Source organism: Pygoscelis adeliae, unplaced genomic scaffold (genome assembly GCF_000699105.1).
Source record: "Pygoscelis adeliae isolate BGI_AS28 unplaced genomic scaffold, ASM69910v1 Scaffold178, whole genome shotgun sequence".
NCBI classification, from domain to species: Eukaryota; Metazoa; Chordata; class Aves; order Sphenisciformes; family Spheniscidae; genus Pygoscelis; species Pygoscelis adeliae.
The window spans coordinates 3,211,673-3,236,871 of NW_008825323.1; the positions used below are offsets into that span (position 1 = coordinate 3,211,673).

At 36.1% G+C, this 25,199-nt stretch overlaps 1 protein-coding gene across 1 annotated transcript in view; it reads left to right on the forward strand.

Moving 5' to 3' along the window:
- Nucleotides 1-269: 269 nt before the first annotated feature.
- ANKRD32 (ankyrin repeat domain 32) overlaps nt 270-25,199 on the forward strand; it is a 39,652-nt gene continuing 14,722 nt past the window's right edge. The window contains exons 1-10 of the mRNA XM_009330308.1: nt 270-383; nt 542-617; nt 2,976-3,213; nt 5,408-5,570; nt 10,313-10,444; nt 11,892-11,945; nt 15,602-15,760; nt 16,339-16,505; nt 17,898-18,035; nt 18,721-18,886. Of these exons, the coding sequence (XP_009328583.1) occupies nt 270-383; nt 542-617; nt 2,976-3,213; nt 5,408-5,570; nt 10,313-10,444; nt 11,892-11,945; nt 15,602-15,760; nt 16,339-16,505; nt 17,898-18,035; nt 18,721-18,886 (1,407 nt within the window). The remainder of the gene's footprint in view (nt 384-541; nt 618-2,975; nt 3,214-5,407; nt 5,571-10,312; nt 10,445-11,891; nt 11,946-15,601; nt 15,761-16,338; nt 16,506-17,897; nt 18,036-18,720; nt 18,887-25,199) is intronic.

Below are 25,199 nucleotides of genomic sequence, written 5' to 3' on the forward strand. Positions count from 1 at the left end.
CACCGGGGGGGGGGGCTCGGCCTCTTGTGGGTCGCAGTGTGGGGGGGTCTGGCCTGCCCCGTTACCGCCTTTCAGGTGTCCTGACTGGGGCTGGCAGTGACAGCTTCAAACGTGGTGTACCGCCGTCGCGTAGTGTTGATTCCTCGCGGTGTGTTTTCCCTTTTTCTCGGAAAAGAAGTAGGAAGTACTAGTAAGATCATGCAAGCGACGTTTTGTGGTGTGTATTTTGTGTGTTAATGTTCCCTTTTCGTTTGTTTTCCTTTTAACAGATGGCAAGTGGCAGCCAGAAACGGATAATCCAATTAACTGGATTTAAAAAACAAGAGAAAAAGGCACTACTCAAATGGCTGTTCAAACTGGACTGTGTTTTTTTAGATAATAAGGTATTGTTCACTAAAGCACCTGATGGTTAGATTAGAAAGCAAAAATGCGAGCCTTAAAATACAGGGCTGTGCGGTAGTTTAGAGTTGTGTATAAATAGCCAAGAAAGTTAAACTTTTTCAAGTGATGCAAGCATGTTGTTCTGTTTTTGTTTTATTAGAAATACAGAAATTGTACACATCTTATAGCAAAAAAGCTGTGCAAGAGTGAAAAGTTCTTAGCTGCCTGTGCTGCAGGTGAGTAAAAGATTTGCTGTAAATGTTCATAGGATCATAACATAGGGCTTGAAAGGACCCTTAAAAGGTTTCTAGTTACCTGTTTTCATTTCATGAGTGAACTGTCTTGCTAACCCTCATTCTTCTTGTTCCATTAACTTTGATTTTTAACGTGGTATTATGTTCAAGTTCTGACTTACTTCTTTTTATTTTGGGTTTTTTCCTAAATTACATTCCTGCCGTCTTCCTTTATTTGATCTGCATCTGTTCCCAGACAGAAAGCTTTGTTGTGTATTAGTTAGATCGTGAAGTCATATCCAAATGATACGGGTGCTTAAAAATGGGATCGCTTGAAAAGGGAGCAGATTGAGTATGGATACCTGTAGTCAGCATGGATTTTTGATGCCAAATTCACACACAACATTCACTGGTAAAGGTCACTGTCTGTAAGTTCCTGTTTATGCAGTGAGAGGAAATTCCAGGCTTTTGCTGTTCTGACACAAGCCTCTGATCTTTCCTCTTGCTTTTCTTTTACCTAAGGCCTAATGCTGAAATCCCATACATAAGCAACTGAAATACTTTTAGAATGAGAATTCTGTATTTTAAGATTTCTTTATAGAGAGATTATGGAAGGATTTTATGTAGAGTTTAGAAAATCTTGTGGAGTTATGAGATTTCGCAGTACTGATCTGTTAACTGGTTAAACGTGATCTTTATTTTCCCTATATCGTATTATACCAAAGTGTTAAAGCAATTCTTAGGATGTATAATCTTAAATTTAGGAGATAACAGACAGAAATAATGTAGATTTGGGTTTAAAGATATAAGTAAATTTATTGATTTCATATTTGTACTTACATACCATATTAACAGGTACTTTCAATCATCTATCACTGGTAGAATTTGGGGGGGGGAGGTGCATATATATATATGGATGATTCCTTGTACTAATGTAAAGTTCTGATTGCACTCTAATCAAAAAGGAAATAGACCAAGAGTTTCAATGAGGGAAACAGTATTAAAATGCAGATAGATTTGTGGCATAGCACTTCATTTTAACTATTATAACCCTCTGAGTTAATGTTTTCTTACTTTTCGAGATTTAAAACATCTGGAGATGTTTTCTTGAACTGAGAGGAAACGATATATGTAGTGTCCACATGGCAGTGCAAAACTCTGTCACGTTTCTATACTTGCAAATCTTCCCCAATACCATTCAGTACTTTTTAATCCTGGAAGAGGTGCTATTTTTGCATCATCATTGCTCTTGTCCTTGATGGCAGAGAGAGTGTGTTCATTCCTACTGCATTTTTTGCCAAGTAAGTGTAAAAGATCATGTTTAAACCCATTTAAAACTCCCTAGAGGTGAACAGAAATACTAACAAGGATGCCAGTCTTCATTGACTTCCTAGCTGACAGAAGTTTTGAGTTGCAAACTTTGAAATGAAAGTGATTTTAGCATACAGGTTGGGCACAGCATAGCTTTTCCAGTCCTAAGTCTACTGGTACCTATGCTAGGTTATGTAGAAGTACCATCTGTGCTCCTGCACTGAGACATTTTGCCAGTCAACCCTGCTGTTCTGTGAAACCAATTAGGTTCACACAATTCAAGTCAATTTCTCTTACAGTATCTTCTGTAGGTAGTGTTTCAATACAGGAGCAGGGTACTAACCACGGCTCTTGACCTGAACCTGTAAGAAGAGAGAGACAGAGAAAAAGGGGAAGATCATTACATACGGTATCAAAAGCATACATGCGGAAGATGAAAGAGGAGAGGCGGAGGAGGTGGAGCCAAGGGATGAGAGAAAAAGATGTGAAAAGAAGAAAGGGGAAAGACAAAAGTCTAAAACCGTATCCCCCTAATACTGTTATTCACTACACTTGCAGTGCAAGTAATATTAAGAAGATGTAAAAGAAACAGCTTACATGCTAGAACCTTCATTCCTCTTTTTAATCATTGGTGGTAAAATATTTCTTCAATTTACTACACTTTAGTACATTTTTAAAAGTGTCAAATGATATTAAAAATAAGGGGTTAAGCAAGATTCTGTGGAAGTCATAAGAACAAAATCTAGGAAGCTGAAAAATTCCGTTTGTAGGTTTTTGAGGAGGTAGATAGACAAGTATTTTATCTAGGAAGGGTAAAAAGATACTTCATTGTTAAAGCAAAACGATCATTTCCAGTGGCCTTATGAGACTTCTGATTTTAAAGTGTGAATAGGAGAACACTTGTAGTAGGAAGTTTTTTAAATGGTACTTATAATTCCAGTTTTTATTTGCACGAGAAAGGTTGAAGTTAATTTTATATTAGATCTTCAGTTGATTGCCATTTGTCTGCACAAAAAATCTTTTGTGGTTGACAGTTCATTTGCTTTTTAGGGAAGTGGATACTAACTAAGGAGTACATAATTAATAGTGCTGAAAGTGGCAGATGGCTTGATGAAACAACGTACGAATGGGGATATGAAAAAGACACCCATTATTCACCTCAAATGCAATCTGCACCTAAAAGATGGCGCGAAGAACTGACACACTCTAGTGCTCCAGGGGCCTTCCACAGATGGAAAGTTGTCCTTCCTGTTAAGGAAGGTGATAAACGAATGGCGTCTATTAGAAGGTAGGAGGATATGTCTTAAAGCTTAAATAATGAATGATGGAACACTTACTGTATGGTTGAACACATTTTTATTCTTCCATCCCAGTTAATTTGGTCCATAACAACCATCAGCTCTTCAAACTAATTGTTTTCATTCATATACTTCCATACTTTTTTACAATAAAATTACTTTAAATTTTTAACTTCACTGTTTTCCTTGCTTTCTTTTAGTATAGTGTCAAAAATAACACGCATTCTCATATGTTTGCAGCTTAAGTAAACTGCTTACAGTTTACTTACAGAAACTTCCTTCATGAGGCAAGATACATAGGCTTAAGTTTTTTATGAGTAATCATTTCTTTTGTTTGGATGTTACACTCAAATGGTAGCTGGAACAGGATAATATTATTTCACTTGGGTGAGTGACCTGAGCCAGCTGTGAACTGTGTCTTATGGATTGGGGCCACACTGTGACTGACCTGACCGGGTTTTGTGTCACATCTATGCAACAGCTTCTTGTAGTTCTGAAGACCTAATTGTACTGTAACAGATGTTTCTGATATGTAAATACAGATAGTTCAGAAGGGGAAGGACAAAAGTATAAAGAAAAGGCAGAGAAAAGGAAAACAACTGAAGTGCAATTCTGGGACTACATTTTTTTTTTTTCCCCATACTCTTCCTACACATTTGGATTCCGTGATTTAAATACTGCATTGAATCTCAAACAGAGCATATTAAGTAATGTTTGCTTCTGGTACAGTAAAAGCAAACATCCCCTGGACACTGTTTTAGAGCTTTATGTTCATTGCAGGAGCAGATACTGTCCTACTGTCCTTCTCTGTGGAAATCCCAGTTAGTTAGGAGTACTTCTCAGGTCTAGAGGTGGCACAGAGGCACAGGCAAGAAGGCAAGTGCGGTTTGGTTGATGATGGTACAGGGCTGCATGCTGCGTCACGGAATGCCTGTCTGCCTGCAGTTCCTAAAGACAAAGTGAGGTGTAGCTGAAGTTACCATCTTCTGATTTTGCCAACTGAAGACATTCTAAGTATGCTATTTTCTTGGCTGAGCAGAAGAGTTTTCTATGTGCTGTCTTGCAGAAAGATGCAGTCATCCTGCTACACTTGTGAAAAATGCTGTTTCTTTTTCCGTAAAAAATGTTTATGCAGATCTTCATGATAACACTATCAAAATGCTGTCTTGCACAACCCTCTGTTCGCAATGAAATAACCTTTAACAGGAACTACATCAGCAAGACAGGTGAACAGGCAGTTTTGTGGAAGGAACCTCTTTTTCCAGACTCTTTCCAATACACCAACGTGGGGATCCTTTTAGTTAGTCAGAAAACACTGAATCAAAGATATTTTTTGTCTCCAGCAAATACTGTCTTCAGTCATAAAGGCCACTGTAGCTTTGGGGAAAGATTGATTTTTCTCTAATATTTACAACATTGTGCCTTTTTTCCCCCCCTTCTATGCTTTTCCTGCCTTTAGTGCCTAGCTGTTGGATGCGTAAGTGTGTTAGACCAGCATCATTTTCTTTTTACATAGCTGTATGATGAAAAATAAAACATATATCCAGCATGTCAGGAGACCTTATTTCTTACACCAGGTGTCTTTTCTAAAAGATAGGAATAGTTGCAGCAGTACAACTCTGGAAATTGCCCCTGGGGAAACTCTTACACGTAATGGTGTCCCAAAGACAAACGAATCTGTTTTCTCTGTATGATATTGGACAGCACCAAATGCTGTAAATGACTCCAAAATTAAGTCAAAAAGTGTATTTGTATTATGAAAAGATCATGTTATGGTTCAGAAAAGCAGTGTTCCATTTTTGGTAAACCACTTATTGTAAAACTTAACTGAAAGACCGTCATCATTGTGGGGGACATAACGCAATAAATTATAGCTGCTGTCACCAAATTTGATCTTTGAAAAAATGCACAGATAAAGCTTTCTATCAGATATGTCGGAGGTGTACATTGATTTAATAAATAGTGTTAAACTGTGAAGAGAAGGATGTCTTGTTAAGTGGGTTCTTCCCTTTTCTGAAGGCTGTTAAGCACCCTTTTATCCTCCTAATGAAGGTTGGGCAGTGTCAGACATCTAGAACCCTTATTCTCTTGCACCTGCATGCTTGTGGTTTGTGAATGGTAAGGTAGCTTTAGGCAGTATTAATATAATGCAGTAAATACATCTTTCCAAATATGTTTATTTAGAGTTCTTCAAGCTGGAAAGGCAACCATATGTTCATCTCAAAATGCAGAGCGCAATATAACTCATATATTCATCAATAATAAAATGTTTCTGATGCAAAACAAAAGATGTCTCTCTGAAGCTCGATACTACCCTTTGCAATATCTAGGAGATTACCTTTTTGAGGTAAGTAAATTAAAAAACATATCTAGAATTAGTTTTTCATTGTTAGCAATTTTTGTCAGGTTTACTGATTACTGTAAATAATGCGGCATTAATAATAGAGGGGGATATGATCAGCCTGAATGTTTTGTAATTTGATTAAAGGTGATACAACTTTCTGATTCTGGGACTGTTTATCCAAGAGAAGAGAAGGCAAGGCTCATGAATGTATATAAATACCTGAAGGGAGAGTGCAAAGAAGACAGAGCCAGGCTGTTTTCAGTGGTGCCCTGTGACAGGACAAGAGGCAATGGGCACAAACTGAAGCACAGGAGGTTCTGTCTGAAAGTCAGGAAACACTTTTTTTTTACTGTGAGTGTGATGGAGCACTGGAACAGGTTGCCCAAAGAGGCTGTGGAGTCTCCATCCTTGAAGATACTCGAAAGCTGTCCAGGCATGGTACTGGGCAACTGGCTTTAGGTGGCCCTCCTTGGGCCGGGGTGTTGTACCAGATGTCCTCCAGAGAGCCCTTCCAACTTCAACCATTCTCTGATTCTGTAGTAGAAAAATTGTCTTTCCAAAAGCAGTGTTTTGTTTCAGACCAGAAGAAATAACATCAAGGAAGCATACATTATTTCTTCTTCCTCTTCATGTTCTTCCTTGGCTCCTGCTTTGTGCTACTATTACTGGAAAAATTAGTTAGAGTTCAGGAGGAAGTTCCAGTGTAGGTGACCATCAACTAAACAGTTATTCACAAAATACCAATTTTTCATTTATATTCTCTTTATTTGGTAAGGATTTCAAATGTGTGTATGTATGTATCTGTCTGTGTATGTATGTGAATATATGTATTTTTACTGGGTTTGGCACACACTATGAAGCTGTATTGTAATGGTATCTTCATGCTTCAATAACTTCTTTTGTCAGCTGACCTCAAATATTCTACCTTTTTTTCATAATGTTATAGATAGATTATGGTAAAATAGTCTGTACATTATTTTGTTAAAATTCAGATTCTTAACTCAAAATCAGTTCTCTATCCGTCCTTCATGGCTGGGAAGAACTGGTGATTGCAATGTGAATTTCATAAGGAGACTGTATACTAGGCAGAGGAAATTCACTCACAGTATTTCTGTGCTGGGAATCTAATGTAAGCTAGTCACTTAGATTCCCTTTTCAATCAATGCACTGAGCTCGATGCTGCAAGAATTATAATTTCCTAAAATAGTTGTATGAACTGCTATCTGAGCATACCTTTAACTCCATTGCTGTAGAAAGATCATTCCATACTTGTAGACAAAAGAATTTAAACTAAAGGATTCTATAAGCAACCAGCAACCTTGTGAGAAGAGCTTAGCATGGCAAGAAGACTTGTTAAGAATGTCTCATATACCAACAGTTTATATACTGTAATGCGTCTCCATTTGCAGAACTCTCATCTGTGGAGTCAGAAGGGACGTAGTTGTCTGCGTTTCAGAAAATGTTAATGAGTCCTTACAAATCAAATCCTATGATGCTCACGTGCACAAAGCCTAGATTCAGCTTTGTCTCTCTCCATGTTAGAAAACCTGTCACCATTCATGACAAAACTTCTTTCTCTTTTACTAGTCAAAAATGTTAAATTCTTGAGAATGTAAGCTCTGTATTTCTTGGTTGGTGGAAGGGGATTCTCCGAAGTCCCTGTAATAGCTTTCTTCTGTTATCTAAACTAGAACATGAGACAGTACATCATCAGATCCACCAAGACATGAGGACCTGGATGGACCTTATTTGAAGAGAGAAGCCATGCTAAAAGTCATCATTCCAGAGAGGCAGCGTTTTTTGTTGGAATGGCTAAGCCAGATGAGGCATCCAGCACAGTATCAAATGGTTCAGAGTGTTAGGTTTACCATTCAGCTCCAAAATTGGATCAGGAGTTAAATTTACAGTGATGCAAAAGATAAGTCAGAGCAAGAAAAGCAGCTTGTTTCTCTTTCATCTTTCCATCTAAACTATGAGGGGATGTGTCACTGTTCAGTGAATTTTCCTGTATGTGCGGAATTCACTAGAACTAGAATTTTTCTTTTACTATTTCCTTTGAGAGAGAGAGAGAGAGAGATGCCTCATGATTCATAGTTGTTTGCTTACCGGATGCGCTATTCAGAACTTCTTAGCATTTTGACCTGGAATTACTCAAAGGCCTCAGAAGATTCCTTTAGTCTGTTCCTTGTTCCTCTGACTATAGGATGATTTTAGTCAACCGCTAATTGAAAATACTAGCTTTGCAAGCAAGTAGAAGCTAAAACTGTGTTACTAGGAATAACCTACTTCATTTGAAAATCATTGGATTATTCAGGTCAAAGCATATACTTTGCTCTTCCTGTTTTAATGAGCACTAAAGCTGTTACAAAAGGGTGAGAAGAGGGTTGAAAGGTCTTAATGTTTACACCCTGAATAAAACACACATCCACACGGGATCTCAGTCTAGTACTTACCCTCTTAATGAAACTTGTTCAGGGAAACTGTTCTTTATTACACCTTTCAGCTAAGATAGACATTTACATTTAATAGAAGAATGAGTGTCAAGTTTTTATGGCTACCTCACCTTTTATTGATCTCTATGAAAATAAAGTGTTTCTTGCTGTGCACCCTGAATTCCTCCCAGGTGTGATAACAGGTTTCCATCTTAACCAGTCCATTAACTTGCATGTATCTTTTTCTCTTAGATTTCATTGAAGTAACTCACTTCAGAGGGCAAGAAAACATTAGCTTTCTACTTAAAGGCATCTAAAGAACTCAGAAAACTGCCAAGACTCTTAGTCTCTTAAAAGGAAAAGAATAAAACATAGGCAATCAAATCACAACACTTGTTCAAATGTGATAGGCTTTATCAAAGAACGTTATGGACATGCTCTTTTCTCTCCCTTCCAGAAGTACTTGGCACATAATTCATTAGAACATTCCAACTTTGTAAATTTGTAGTCCTGCTATTTGACTGCTACTTCTAGCAAAAAGAAATACCCCCCTTCCTCCTCTAAATACCCACATATATGTCCAGATGCTGAATTCAGTAAAACCGTATTATATTCTTTTTTTCAGTGGAACTGCACTGATGTTCAGACTATTCTTGCTGTGATTTTTTTTGAACCAAGTCATTGCTTCATCTTTATATTTCAGTATCTGTTCTTATAATCTCAACCTCGTAACTCGAGTGTTAAAATACTCTGTGGGATTATCATTAATGATTTGATCCTACAGGGTGTCAAATTTATTGGTTCAAGATATTAAAACACATGCATGATTTTGGGGAGCTAGTCTCGAATTTAAACAGAGACTTGAAATGCTTTGTTGGATGCATGCTGGAATTCATAAAATTTTGCCAAGATGGTACCATAAATTGTTTGAATATAAGTATTTTTATAAGCATGTTGAAAATAATATGCAGAAAGTGCCACAAGAAGTGAAGACTAGGTAATGCATCAGAGTTCGGTTATCCCTAGCTCATCAAAAGCTATTTAGAGCTCTTTTCAAGTCACCAAAAAAACTTAACTCTTCTGTAATGCGCAACAAACTCAGTATTTGTTTAGAAATATAGTTACGCACATGCCAAATACTTTTGGTTTGAATTATACATTTAAGGGAAAATCTGAAAACAGGATGAAACGTGCAGTGTTCGAAACTTTATCTTGAAAACTTAAAAGTATAAATTGTTCATGGCTTGCATCTTATCATTGCATGCACTAGTGTGTTTTTTTGCCTACTGTTATTTCCCATATTTCCCACACTTGATTCCCCCATCAGATTTAGGTGTTTGAATTAGAAGGCAAGCTACTCCAAGCCTTCCACACCTGCTCCCAAAAAAAACTGGCCATCAATACTGTGACCAAGGGGGACACTTCACTTGTATCTACATTCTTAACTCATCGCACTGCAGGAGGAGGCTGGTTTTGTAGTTATATGTGTATTTGCCTAAAACAAAGATGGTGTTTTATTCTTAGTCTGTGTATCTTTGAGGAAAAGCATATATTGAAACTCTTACTGAAATGTATTGTTCTTATATCCTGAAATAACTTTTAAAATTTTTTTTTAGTTACTTTTTACTAACAAAAATTATCTTGTGGCTTTGCTGAGAGTCTTTTCAGAATGAGTTGGAAACTTGACAAGTTGAACTTGAGAAGAATGAGAAATACTTCCTCATTCCCTGTGCTGAAGAAACAGCTGGAAATGATAGGTGGACTTAGAGAATAGATTACTAAAAAAAAAAACCAGACACCTTTTAAATTTTAGATTACTAGTTTAGTTCAGGCTTATAGGCAAGAACTGGAAAGATTTCATTGTAGTGGCCTTTGTAAAATGAATGCATGGTCATAACCAAATTGATGAAAAAATGTCTTAAAAAATCCATACTACATTTTTGACTAATTGAAAAGGTGTGGGCTTTGGTTTTAGTTTTTGAAAAGTCCAAAGAGAGAATGCATTATGGAAACACAGTTCTTGTTTTCAGCCACAGGGATTGGGTCAGAGTTCAAGTCAGTTAGGAAAATAATTATGGGGAAGCTTACACTGATAATTCCTACGCTATAGCTTCCTGCAACATCAGTGGTTTGTTTCCAAGCCACCAGCTGTTTATCTGGCACATAATGTAGACCCTTGAACAATTACATAAGCATGGGTATGCACACTAGGGTTTAGAATGGAATATATAGGAAGACTTAGCACGTAAAAGCTGTTTTAGAGCGTTAGCTTTGAAACTAAAAAAAAAAGTGGTATTTTTTTGCTCTGCACAGAATGAAATACAAAATACTGAAGATATCCAAATGAACCATTTCCTGGCTGCGCAAGAAACCGACCAAATCATGTCTAACATGCAGCTTGCTGAAATGAAAAATGCTGTTATAAAACATATGTATTTTGCTGTGGTAAGTAACAATCACTTAATGCTTTCTTAGCAGAAAATGTAAAATGTATATTATTAAATTTATCTTTCATTATAGTACTGAGCTAATAAAGTAGATATTTTAACATCTCTTGAAATAGTAATAATGCCTTTTAACCTGCAGTGTTTAATAATCCCATATTTACTACATATACCATTAGCTAGAATATAATTTAGTAGTGGTAATTGGTAGGCATGGATGTGTGGAAGACATGCTGGACTACTTGAAATCTTGGTGTAATATATGAGATAAGTAGTAGCTAATATTGTTCCACAAGATGTCATTGGATTAGTCTTTCTATGACTTCCCTGTAATCTAGCTGAATTACACTAACATTTTTAAAACTAGCCATATCCTAAAGCAAGTATTTTGTTGATTCTTATCAATGTTTTTATTACAAGTAAAAAATAGAGCTAAATGCACTCCTTTGTTTTAATGTCATCACATATCTAATCCTGATAAACTTGCTACATTAGTAAATAAAAACATCATTTATAGAAAAAACAATTAATTACTTCGAGTTAGGATATATTATTTCTGTAAGTTACAGTGATGCAGACGATGGTGTGTAAGTATTTTTGTAGGAGCTTGCTTACATGAAGCACTGTAACTGCAAAATCAGGTCCTCTATATTAGTATAAGTTCTTAGTAGCAGAAGAATTAGAATTTTAAAGTTGTCAGTGTACACAATGTTTAAACTCAAGATTAACAAATAGAAGACTCATGCTGCTTAAATCTATATCCCTTCAAATGCTACATATTTTATCAGTGACATTTTATCAAGACTATACCCTCCAGATCTTTAAAAAATAAAGGTGTCTTTGACTTTTCATGTATACTACACGTAACAAGTGCACTTCTTATCAGATTATCTGTCCCTCAAACTATTATGTAGTTATGTGCAGATGGAGTAATCATAATCCTAAAGACAATCTATCCTAAAAGACTTTTTTGGTAACATGTATGAGTAAGATTGTAACGCTAGGCCATAACTAAATATAGCAACAATAGTAACACATTTTTGCACCTACTGCCATATCTTCACATTATGGGTAACTTGCAATAGGAATCCAAAGTTTGCACTTTGCCATAGAAAAACTGAAAACACTTAATATTTTTTAATGCAGTTAAGTGGACCAAATCTAGTAAAACTGTCCTTATATAGCAATCACAGAAACAAGAAGCAGAGAATAAAAGGAAAAATCCGGAGAAAAGTTGCCCATATTATTTTCCTTTTAGGTCACTAATCCTCTATTTCATAATTTTGCTGTCCAAATATTAAAAAGATAAATATAAATACATTGCTATGTTGAATGTTTTGCTTGAACTGCATTTAGAAAAATTTGCCATTTGGGGGGGGTTTATACAGTATTTGTTGAATATGTTTATTGGTATCCAGTGTGCAGGCTGACTTTATCCTGTTTTACAGGCTGTTAAGCACAGGTTTGCTCAAAAAGACCAGCTGAATAAATGCAATCCAGAGGTAAGAATTCTCACAAAGACGGCCATGTTGCATATATGGAGTTTTATTATGAAGTTAGGCAAACATACTTTCATTGTGAAATTAGCTATTGAAGAAACATTTTAAAATATTTACGTTATCAAAAATTCTAATAAAATTATTGAAGAGTTCAAGAGCATCATTGGAATACTGTTGAATTTTGTTGGTTCTTACAACACTTTAAGTACTGCCCCCTTTATTACAAAGGAGTTCTTTAATCCTGCTGGTTAAGAGAACTTTACCGGTTAATGTTAGAAGAAAAGAAGCAAAGATGCCCTTATGTGATTTCAAGCATCTTAAATCATTCAAGCACTGTATTTATGCAGTAGCAATAAAGAGAACGTATACACAACTTCTTGCAGTGTTCACATGTTTTTGCCAGTAGGGACAGACTTTAGCTAAAGGTTGTCTCACTGTAGAAAGAAAGAGTAGTTGTTCTTACAGCATAAGCCTGGGTTTCACAGTGTACTGAAGCACAGATTGCAAGTAGAATACATTATGTTCTCCAGTCCTGTTTTCATAATTACTTTGACTTAATTTCTTTTTTTGTACTATTTAGTTAATTTCTCATTTTTCTTCCCATTAAGCCAAATATATGCCATAAATCAGGTACAGGTCAGCAACAGGTTTTATCAAGTCTTTGTTATATCTTAAGTAAATAAATACTTTCAAAATTTTCCCTTTTCTATCTATAACACTAAGAATAACTCTTTAAATAATGTCGAAACGTTACCTCTTAGTACTTAAAAACATTATACATAGTAGGTATGAGCTACTGTACTTTATATGGTAACTTGTGTTATTTGAAAGTTAAAATAGGAAACACTTAAAGAATATCTATCAGCTTCCTGTATTTCTCGGTAGCTGAAGATTTGGTATCTTCATGAGCCATACTACATAAATAGTTACTTCATATATAAGTGAGGTCCCAGTCTGACAAAGTGAGCTCTCAGGCTTCACAGAAATCTCTTTTTATTTTATTTCTTTCTATTGAGACAATAAGGAAAAGGAGAAAAATATTTTTAAAACATGAGCAGTAAAATGCCTTTGTCATTGTCCAACACTACCATTAATGGGCAAAATGCTGTGTGCATTTCTGTTACTGAACAGATTTGCATTGAAATTTAACGTTTAGTTTATTGAGTTTATGGGAAGAAAACTTTAGCTTTCTTAACACATGTAAGCTGAAATTGTTATTCTGTACTGTTAATACAATTTTTTGTTTGGAAATTTTAAACCTAATTCTAATACTTTTCTTATGCATGACCTGTCACTGTCTTATTGCTTTGTGGAATATCCATTGCTAGCCTTTGCATCTGATATGGGACTTTTATAGGCAGTATATTTAGGGCTTTTAAAAACAGCTCCAATAAACATTTCCAATAATACTAGTGAAGTGAAATAAAACCTACGAACTAAATTAACAGATTAGAACTACGTACTATATTCAGTCATCTCTGTTTGCATCTTCTAGGAAGGCTTAACTCAGCTAAGTGTTCTGTTATCTGTCATCTTCCCTAAAATATTTCTCTTTTGTGAGCTTCTCTTCCACATTAGGCTATATAAAACACAACTTACTGTCTGTGGACCTTCCTTTTTAATTTGTTTCAGCTCAAAGCTTTAATAGTTGTACCAGCAGTGCTTCACAAGAAACTGCTAGTTCCTCATCAGCAGAATGCGAGCCAGTGCAGCTTTGTACAGCTTATTGAATATTAAGGCCCTACAGAAGGTGTCACCTGATACTGAAAAAAGTTCATCCCGTCAGTTTTTTATCATCCTTCCTTACCCCTTACAAATACGCTGAAAACGGGTTGTCCACTTCTTCCTTTTCATGAATGTAATGCAAAAGGCCTCACACTCCCAAAACAGCTTTGTTTCAGTGTATTTTCCAAATAATGCATTGATGTTGCTGTTTCTTCTAGTACCAGAATTTTAAAGAGATTGTTGCAATCACAATATAGAAAGACGGATGCTGGTATGACTGCCAGATGAGGGCCAGTAGTAACATGCTTGTGCATGCACAATATACTGAGTCATCTTCACACATCTTAAATCCAGGCAACAGAGAAGTTGTTCTTTGACTGCCGTTAAAAAGTTTATGATTGCTCTTTAGATGTGCTGTTTGCATATAATTAACATTACAAAAGTATGAATGCAACCATTATTTCCAAAAGAAATAATGTGAAGATTTTAGTAGTGTATGTATGAACGAGAAAATTGAAATAAATGTGAGTTGGAAACAGCAGATGCACAAAGACTTGAGTAAAAGAAAATTGTCTAGATGAGCGACTTCATTTATTGTTAATGTAACAACAGCATGCATTAGGAATCTGAGAAATGAAACATTTGCAGAGAAACTAAATATCTAATGCTAAGGTGGAGCTCATTCACTGAGACTTTAGCTGTGATTTAACAAAGATTATCATTTCTTTCAGAAGTTTTCTCAGGTTTGACCTGAGCTCCTAATGATTTCAGCATTTACAGTTTTTTTGGCAGAGATCATAAAGTCTACAAGTTGTCAGGGACTAAAGCAACAATAAATTTATGTAACTGTTTAATTCCCAGCAGTCCAAACAGTGATCTTCCTGACTGCTTCTCTCAGTTGTGACTCCCTATCCCGGTTTCTTTGAATTTACCAGAGCCTCAGGCTGTGTGGTCAAACAAAATAGCTGGATTTCAAAACAGAAGTTATCAGGCAGAGGGAAGCTGTGCTTCAGTTAGCAATATGGTTGCAACTGGTTTGTGCATCTTAGCTTTGGCTTGAACCTGGACTAGAGGAAAGATGTAAATAGCAATGTAGCTGAGATCTTCAACAGCTCCTCTTTCGTATCATTGATTGATTGATTGATTTATGTGGAAATAAAGGTTTGGAAAGCTGAGAGTACAGACAATAACAGGGAAGTTGCAGGGCAGATACAGCATTTCATGAAAGCCATTTGATCCTTCTGTGTCCTCTGAAAGCTTGCAAAGTTAAGTGTTTTGCTGTCATGAGCGGCAGAGAATAAGAAGGAAGCCCTGTGCCATTAAGAAGGTCTTCAGAGCATTGAAATCCACTGGGATCAATACCTGTGCTATCTGTAGCATTAGTTGCTTCTCTGACATGCTATATGGGAATAGGAGAACTAGGGAGATACAACAGTTACATGGTTTATGGTTTTATAATGTGTGCTCGTAAACGTGTTTAATGATTTTACATTTTTCTCTTTTTTTTTTTTAGCTGTTCAGTGGTACTAATTATCTTACTGCTGCAGCCGTATACTGTGGGATGTACTCTGCACTTTTGGAAATATTAACACTCCTTTGCATACCTTTCCAGAATAAATTATAGACAAGTTATTGAGTGTGTGAATTGTAATTTGTTTTTTAAAAGGGTAGATGTATTCAGATCTTCTAAGAAGAGAAGCATATTCTGAATCCTACTATCTTTTCAATGAAAGCCCAGTTCAGTAAGAGTGAAGGCCTTTCTAGATGACAGCAGCTTATTGGATCAGGCAATAAGTAATAATTCTTGTTTTATTTATAATCTTCTCACTGTTTTATTATATTATCAACATTTTACTTTGAGATTTCCTGTTAGTTCTTGTAAGTTTTTTTTTTATTAAGCTGTTCTTTCACTTACAAAGATATCTCATTCCTAGGTTAAAAGTACTGACCTGTCCAGAGGCACATGGTATATACTTGAAGGATTAGTGGAAGAGTATTTATTTCCTGATGTAATCACAGAACTTGCTGCTGGCCAAAAGTACTCTACACCTCCCGTGCAACTTCTTCATTCTCTTCTAGAATATGTCCTATTGGTGAGAGATGAAGACTAAAGTATTATTAATACTAAAGCAAGAAATGGAAGTATTATGATCTTTGCTTCTGACATTGTATTTAGTGGGTTTTAGTGATGTATTCACCCTTCACTTTGTGTTCATCAATGTGTTTGTGTTAAAAAGGGGAGAATTTGATACTTAAGGATTTTTTTATTATTATTATTATTATTTGTTTAGAAGCCATATGAATGTAGTGCTCTAAATATTGTGGAAGAATTGGCCCAGAAATTTTTTTTGTTGCTTTAAGAAACAGCACTTGTGTAACTTTTTTTTTAACCTAGTAGGCCGCAGATAGAGAGCTCAGTTGAGAAGAAGGTTTGTTCTAAGCGGTGATGCATTCAGGTGGAATATCACTAGAGCAAGCTCTCCTTTTTTCCTTCCTTTTTTTTGTAAACTCTGAATTTTGCTGCTTGTAGTTATGCATTAAGTTGCATGTTACTTCACTGATTAAATGTGGTCACTTGGAATTGTAAGGAATAAAGAAAATATATAAACTTTTAGTGATTATGCATCTTTGGCCAGTATAGAGCCAATATTATTTTCTCATTTTATTACAGGGAAATACCGATGCGATATTTTATGCTAAACTTCATCACATTTTGTACCTTGTTCTCCAACATGATCCTCCTTGGAAGTCCCCGTCTATGTTAAAGTATTATTTGGATCTTCTTCAGTGTCCTGTCTGTAAGAAAGGCACATGGTCCTTGATAGAGGTGCTTGTAAGGTAAGAAAGTTTAATGAGGTGTTGGATGCAATAGTTGTTATGTTAATCCAAACTCAGGGATGGGGAAGGTGGGTTGGAATTCTATTGTATCAAAGCCACATTTTGACCAGAACAAGTTAACTGTATGTGAAGGTCTAGAATTGTAACTGAGATTTGGACCTTTCACTTTATGTTTCAGTATGTGTTAGCTCACAGGCAGAAGGATTTTTTTTGGAAAGGAAGAAATGAACACATTTTCTTGTCCTTCCTTTTTTAAAAATGATTTATTTTTTAAGCTTTCCACAAATTATAATTATGTATTATTGCTGTTGTGATGTGTATATATATATGTACACACACATATATCTGCAGTTACAAAGCAAATTCCAGTCTTATCTTACCAAACATGAAGCTTCATGTTGTATTTTGATTTTAATCATAAACTTTACCTCCTTGTTCAGAAAGTCTGATTATATCCTATACATCTACAAATACAAGACTCAGTACATACGAGCTGTTTGGGTAGTTAGTCTATGCTTTAGCTTGAGAACTCATTTTTTGTAATTTACATCAATAGAAATTAATTCTTCCATTCATTTGGAGGAGAAATTGTACCTCTTCTTATTACTGTCATAAAATCTTAAGTAACATTTAAAAACTTCGATACAACCGTGATTACAGATATATGAATGTGTATGATTGTAAGCATGTCTGTAGTCTTGGAAGGTCATTGAATCACTGTACTTGAATCACTGTAATTGGACATTTAATAGTTTTTATTAGGAACATGTCACATGGAATGGAAAATAATTTATCTTTTAGGTAAAGTATTTTTTTTATCTTTCAGTACTTAGTGGCAGAATGTGAATACCCAGCAGTTGTATAGCTGGTGGTTCCAGTACTCAAAATTCTAGCCAAAAAAATGTGTTCATCCTTTACTTCAAAATCAACTCCATCGTGTTAGACATTCATTAGACTTGATCACAAACTGTAATCCTGTCAAATAGTAGGTGTGAACTGTTATCTGAACCAAGGTTTGTAGGATGTTACAATGTCTATAAAATATTACAAGACTACCTTGTAACTAAAGCATTTTAAAGAAGTTCTCTTAAATTCAGTAATTGTATGGTACCTCAAGTAGAGACTGAAAAATTAAATAAGGTTAAATTATTTAGTTTGCACTGTAATACAAAATCTTCATCAACAACACAAAGCCCCAATCACAAACATGTTAATTTTGGGGGGGAAATACAGCTTTAAAAGCCAGAAAGTTAAGTTTAAAAATTAAGAACATTGCTGGGGAGCAAGGTATTTCCTTGTCAAAATTGTCAAAAGTCAAAGCTGACTTTTTCGCCGATAGATCAGACTATGATTTCTGTCATACAAATGGATTTTTTGGTGTTTATTTTTCAGGTCTTGCCTTTATTGCAAAACCATTTGTCATGCAGTCCCAGTTTCAGGGAGAGAAGATGAACAGAGGGTAGTTCACAAAACATTATTGAAGTTTTTCTTTGATTTAGTAAAAGCTGAAGTAGAGTTTCTGACAAAAAGGTGGGTTTTATAGTATAATACTTTCTTATTACTTTTTCACAATTTCACATGCATTTCTGTATCTACAGCAGGTTGTATCCTGATTTTTTTATGTCCCTGTTCTACAGAGATGGCAGTTAAGCATTTCCTTTTATATTTCTCAATTCTTTGTTTATTGTAATTTGTATAGGGTTTTTTCTAATCATGTTTTAAGGCTTCTAACTTTTCCCAGCCTATTATTTCACTATATTACAAGTTTCAGTAAGCATTTAGTTTTGCTCATAAAGTTGTATTTTTAGCTTTGTTAAGCTTCAGTATTCATTCTTCAAGGTAGACAAGCAGCATTTTGAACATACTGATTTTTTTTTTTTTTTAAATTCAGTTAACTGTTATCTTTTGCTAGGGAGACAATTATCTTTCCTTAGTCTATGAAGTATAAAAAAAGTCTTGGTTTTGCTCTGCCTTTATATAGTAAAGGCAGCCTTTACTTTATGTAATATTAGCACAATATTAGAATTCCTTCAGTCTGACTGTAATAGTCATCATTATTTTACTTATTATTCATCAGAAATTGTGTCTGATCTTTCCATACTTAAAAATTGCCAAACCTGTGTGTGTTTTGACAGAAGACAAGGTTTCTGTCTGGTAACTATAGTAATCAAAGTGGCATAAAGATGTAAGTTTTTTCACTTTGTATTTTTTACAGTTTGGTTGAAGGGTCCAATTCACAGCATCAGCAAGTCATGCCACAGACAGTTCTTCTGAAGACCTTTTGGCTGGGAAGCGAAACCTCAGTGCTTTTTACCAAACACATAAATATTCTAGCAGATTGGGTCGTACTTTCCCATAGAGAATTGAATAGAAAAAATGATGTGAGTATGAATTTTATACTTTAAAATAATGAAGACCGACATATTTTTTTTAAAGGCGTTCCTTTGTTCATTCCTTTGTGAGGAATTATATGTAAGTATCACAGCTGCTTGTTATAGCTGCCTTTTGTTGTGAAGCATGCTGGTTTTTGCTCCACTAAGGGAAATGAATTGATCCATAAGATTCTCATATTGATCTGTAGAGAAGAAACGAGTCATGAGTAGCTTGTTGGCTACATTCAGATGTTCACATGCCCTTACCAGCAGGTATTACTGTAGTCATTAGGGACACCAGCTTAACACATCCTGTCAAACAATAAGGTGTAACGAAAGAGGTGATTATCTTATTTTACAGTGATTGTATTCAGGGAATGTTGGAAGGAGAAAGCTAACGAAACTAATAGTTTTTTGCTGTTTTCTACAGATAAGCATTATTTTATTTTAATAAATGCCCTAGTTTTCTTCCCAAGTCCTTTAGTTTCATTTGGTATCTTCCCTAGGTCTTTTCATAAAAATGGAATTGAAGGCAACTTAATTGCTGTTCTGTGACCTGCTGACCAGCAGGACATTGACCTGAAAGATACTGAGTGTCCTCTATACCTACCTCTTTCTTTTCAGAAGCTAGACGCGTTGTAAAACATCTTTGACTTCTAGATTCTCACATAAAATACAAACTTACTGCTGTCTGTGTGTTCTCTTTTAAATTATTGTGAAAGCACAGAATAAATACGTACTTCATTCACTTTTTCAATACAATAACAGAACAACAATAGAAAATCAAGTATTCCAGAGAAAAAAGCACTTTCAATATAATACCTAGTAGTTCTTCATTATGTTAAGAAAGCAGAAAGATTAAACATAATGAGAGCTTCACTCATCTTACCTAGCCAGACCTCCTACCTTTTTTGAGGGCTATCAAAGCAAGACATTCTGAAACAGTGCTGCCTTTTATCCTTGGTCAAGATATTAAAAAAGTGCCTAAAATTAGGCTTCTATACCCATATTTATATTTAAACAACCTTTTCAAAGGTACTGAGCACCAAGCAGGCTTGCATTCAGTTGGTGTCAGTGGCCACTCTGTTTCTTTGGAAAATGAGGCTGCTTTCATATGTTTCCTGGTGTTGAATCTGCAGTTTAAGTCTAGGCACCATTTTCTTTTTTCTACTATGCCTTCTTTTGACAAGTTCCAGCACTGTAAGCCATACCTTTTTCATAAACCGTTCTTTGCATAAGCAGAACAATCGCTTGTGTCAGATAGATTGTAGTACATATATGAAAAATAAACTTAAAGAATAAAACACAACATAAAACATAGAGACCTACTTCTTGTTTAGATTCTGTTTTCTTTATATACACATATAAGAATTGTACTTCCGGCACAAAACCGAGATGCCTGTTGTCTTCCCACTTTGATCTTATGCACTGTAGTGTACAATATTGCTGCAGATACGAATTCTAGCATTAAAAAGCAGCTTGTTGCCTCATAATATCTGTAGTGTTGTATGTTCTTTCTTACAGCCTTATTCCTTAACTTCATATTTATATATTGCATTTTCTTTCCCTTTGCATTTTTTTGGCAAAAACAAACTCTAAAACAAAATACCATATTTTTACATTCAAAACTTGTCATTATCATTTTCTGCATTCTCAATTTTGTTATACTAACTTGATACACTGATTTTTCCATATATTCAGAGACTCCATTTAAAATTCCATGACATAGTTGCAAAGGTCATTCGGAAAGCCAGAGGAGCAGATCCTCCCCAGCTATGCAGGCAAAACTGTGTTTTCTTTTCTCCTTCTTTTTTAATTATTTTAGAAATGCATAAATAAAACCACAGCATTTCCATGTCATTAAATATAGCATATTGGGTGCAAAATTTTCCTTCCTGTCTTCAGATTAAGGGTGTGAGTCATTGTTACCAGTTTTGTTTTTTAAAAGCTGTTTGCTTAAGAGGCAACACACTGGCAAGAAAAACGTAAGGCCGTTCAGAAACCTAAATGAAAGGAATGACTTTGGGTATTCATACTATCTGCATGGGCACAGAAATTAAGTGTTTTATAGCACAGTGTAAAGGGGTGACCATGTTCCCCAGCTTACACAAGCATGTTAGCTCGTGGGAAGAAACAAACATGCCAATTGTGATAAACCAAACTTCCATGCAATTCTCCAGTGAAAATATCTGTAAATAAAACCAGATCAATAATTTAATTTGAGGGGGGGGGGGGATCTATAAGGGGGGGGGGGGCATATCTAACACATTCTTTTCTAAGTAGTAAAAGTGGGCAATTATTATTATTTTTTTAGTTTTTTATAATCAGATTATCCTTTTTTGTGATTCTAAGGGATTGCAACAAATCAGCACTAGTGGAGGGAAGATACCTATATATGTTTCCTCTCTTCTAGTGCTGATTTGTTGCACAATTATGGCGGGGGATGGTGTGTGTGCGCACACACGCGTGTGTGTATGTAAAAAAAGAGCAATCCAGAAACAGGTGTCGTATTCTAAGTGAGAAAATCCATGCTGCAATTCTGCATTACTGGTTTCCTTGGCTTACGTACTCTGAAGGTATTTCACTTTTCAGGCCTATTATAACCTACATCAGAAAAAAAGAAGAAGGAAGTGCATTTGCTTTCTTGTGTTAGGTAGAATTTACTTTATCTTAAAAGTACCAGAATAAAATTAGTGACAAGAAATTGGATGCCCTCACTCATCACTGTGTTAATCTGCTGGGACAACTTGGTGGAATAAAACTGATACGCTGTCCTTGTAGTTAAAAATGCACTGCCAAAGAACATAGAAGTTCTTCCATCACTTGAGATCTTCAAATCAATATTGAGTATAATTTTAATATAAATAACATTTATTATTTAAATAGGTTTGATGCAGAAACTCCTGGTCAAGGTTCCTTGAATCAAAGCTGTTAATTCAGTTTTAGAATCTACAAAGGAACATTATATTGCTTATAACACTTTGAGTAGCATTGAGCTATTGCATGGCTTTTCACAATGTCACAGATGGTATCAGAAATGCTTTTCATCCCTGATACTACTAGTGTTTTTTTAAAAAAAGCTGTCTTACATAGCCTGACAAATGGAGTGAAAAAGGCATTCATTCCGTTTTTTAGTTGCATCATCTTGCATATTTCTAATTTGTTTTCTTCCATGTTTCAGGTATTGTTACCTGCTATAAATTTGTGTGGTCTAAATTTGTAGAATTAAATGTCTTTCTGGCTATCTGTCACTTCCAGTAGCTTTCTTGGAAGTATGTTTTAGTCACTTTTGGAGTACTGCATAACCCTAAAAACATTTTACACACGTGAAAAAGAACTCCAAAGAACAACTCTAAAATAACTCTGTAATTCAAAGTAAAAATGTTAAAATTAATTTTCCTATGACTTAAAAGCTTTCCTGTAAGAACTTTTATGTGTACTAAAACACACTGTGAAACTTCTGTCACTGTAGCACTTGAGTTGGCAAAGCATTAAATGGAACAGCAATGTAGGAATTGCATTTGCTAAGCTGGCAGACATCAGTTGTGCTGATGTGACCTTTGTATGCTAACAGAGTCAACAGCCTCTTCCCACTTCAGTGCATTTCTCGGTGAGATAGCTTTGATTCTCAACAATAAGAACAAGGAAGAGAGTTCTGAAGAAAGGTTTAACTGGATCTTACTTAATTTGCTGTGCATGGTGTAGTGGGTTGACCCCTGCTGGCAGATAAGTCCCCACCAAGTTGCTAGCTCACCCACCCCGCAGCAGGATGAGGGAGAGAATCAGAAGGGCAAAAACTAGAAAATTCATGGGTCGAGATAAAGACAGTTTAGTAAGTGAAGCAAAGCTGCACGCACAAGCAAAGCAAAATAAGGATTTCATTCACTCCTTCCCATCAGCAGGCAGGTGTTCAGCCATCTCCAGGAAAGCAGGGCTCTGTCACGTGTAGTGGTCACTTGGCAAGGCAAATGCCATAACCCTGAACATCCCCCTTTCCTCCTCCTTTCCCCAGCTTTTATTGCTGAGCACATTTATATGGCATGGAATATCCCTTGGGTCATTTTGGGTCAGCTGTCTCAGCTGTGTCCCCTCCCAGCTTCCTGCACACCCCCAGCCCACTTGCTGGGGGGGCAGAGTGGGGAAAAAGAAAAGGCTTTGGCACTGTGCAAGCACTGCTCAGCAGTAGGTAAAACATCCCTGTGTTACAAACACTGTTCAAGGCACAAATTCAAAACACAGCACAGGCTGCGATGAAGAAAATTAACTCCATCCCAGGCAGACCCGGTACACTTGGGTTTATAAGGAAGAATAATGCTGCAGTTCTATTAATAATCTTTTCAGCATGATTTGAAATACTACATTTTGTAGTAGTACATTAGTTTTAGGAATTTTAAAAATACATTACTTATGGGCGAGAGGGAGAGACTTGAATAGTTTGTCCTACAAAAATCATGCTTTTGTTTGCCAGTTCATAAAGAAACAAACTGTTAAAACTAAATCAGATTCAATTTTGATTAAAGATTGAAGCAGTAAATGATAGAACCAAAATCAGTGGTTTCTGAGTATTCTCAGTTTTTGTTAATTGAAGGCTCGTGTTCCAATGACCAGTAGTCACACCATTATCTAAATGACAGTGGAAACAAAAACCTCTCACGTAAGTGTGTTTTTACTTAATCCAAAACTGCATTTGTTAATAAAATAGCAATTCATGTCATTTATATGGGTAACTTGTTACTTCATATCCAGGAATAAGAGTTGCCATACAATGTTCTGAATACTGCTTTTCTGTATCTACCAAAAAATCAGGTGGCTCCTGTGCATTTACTTTTTCACTGATTAATATACAGAGATCACTTACCTTTGTAAGATCTTACTCTTACATTCTAAAAATATTGTTGCTGAAACTTTCTTTATTTGTTGATATTTTTCCCCTTACGTTCATTTGGTAATTAAAAATATCATCTAAACTTAAGAAAAAACAGCTTTAAACTAGCAGTAGAGTTGTAAAGCGGTAGAAAAGACTTTTCTTTTTAAGATTAGCCTCTGGAGTTTGATAGCAGAAGCTATTTTTGTGCATGACGATGTTTTGTCATACATGGTAGCAATTCCCATGTTCAATGGAAATGCTTCTTTTTCCTTTTTAATATTGCATGTGTTTTCATTAATATGTTTGTATTGTTTTGTGTTTGAAAATGAAAATATTTTTAAGATGTTAATATTGGAATATTTTAGAACAGATGATACTTTCAGTAAATTAGAGCATTTCTCCCTCATTTGTAGCATTGAACCATTTATTTCAAGAAGCTCTTGGTTTGTACTACCCTTGTTTTACCAAAAGGTCAACCAAGCCTACACCAGTTGGCAGTATCTGGTTTGTCTTTGTCAGTGTGCAGAGATATTCAGCTGAGCAAACGTAGTTGCAACTAGCGTATCGGCCACATTTAATATACAGCTCTATATCTGACTGCAAAACATTATTAATACTTGCAGTATTAATAGTCATTATTTCAACCTGCTGCCTCAAGGTCAGCTTTGTCTCCCCACCCCTTTCCTTGAAAATATTTTATAGATGAAGTAGTACAAGCTTGTGATTTAGAAACAAGAAAAAGAATGTAAATACTTGTTCTTTACATTTGTATCTGCCTCAGATTGCATCTATATGTAGATGGGGCGGTTCATCTTGAGGGCGCTCACAAGACAGGTGCAGGACAACCAGGGGATCAGGCCCAGCCAGCACGGGTTCATGAGAGGCAGGTCCTGCTTGACCAACCTGATCTCCTTCTATGACCGGGTAACCCGTCTAGTGGATGAGGGAAGGGCTGTGGATGTGGTCTACCTGGACTTCAGTAAGGCCTTTGACACCGTCTCCCACAGCATTCTCCTCGAGAAGCTGGCGGCTCACGGCTTAGACAGGTGGACTCTGCGCTGGGTCAAAAACTGGCTGGACGGCCGGGCCCAGAGAGTTGTGGTGAATGGAGTTCAATCCAGTTGGCGGCCGGTCACGAGCGGTGTTCCCCAGGGCTCAGTATTGGGGCCAGTTCTGTTTAATATCTTTATCAATGATCTGGATGAGGGGATCGAGTGCACCCTCAGTAAGTTTGCAGACGACACCAAGTTGGGCGGCAGTGTTGATCTGCTCGAGGGTAGGAAGGCTCTGCAGAGGGACCTGGACAGGCTGGATCGATGGGCCCAGGCCAACTGTATGAGCTTCAACAAGGCCAAGTGCCGGGTCCTGCACTTTGGCCACAACAACCCCATGCAGCGCTACAGGCTTGGGGAAGAGTGGCTGGAAAGCTGCCTGGCGGAAAAGGACCTGGGGGTG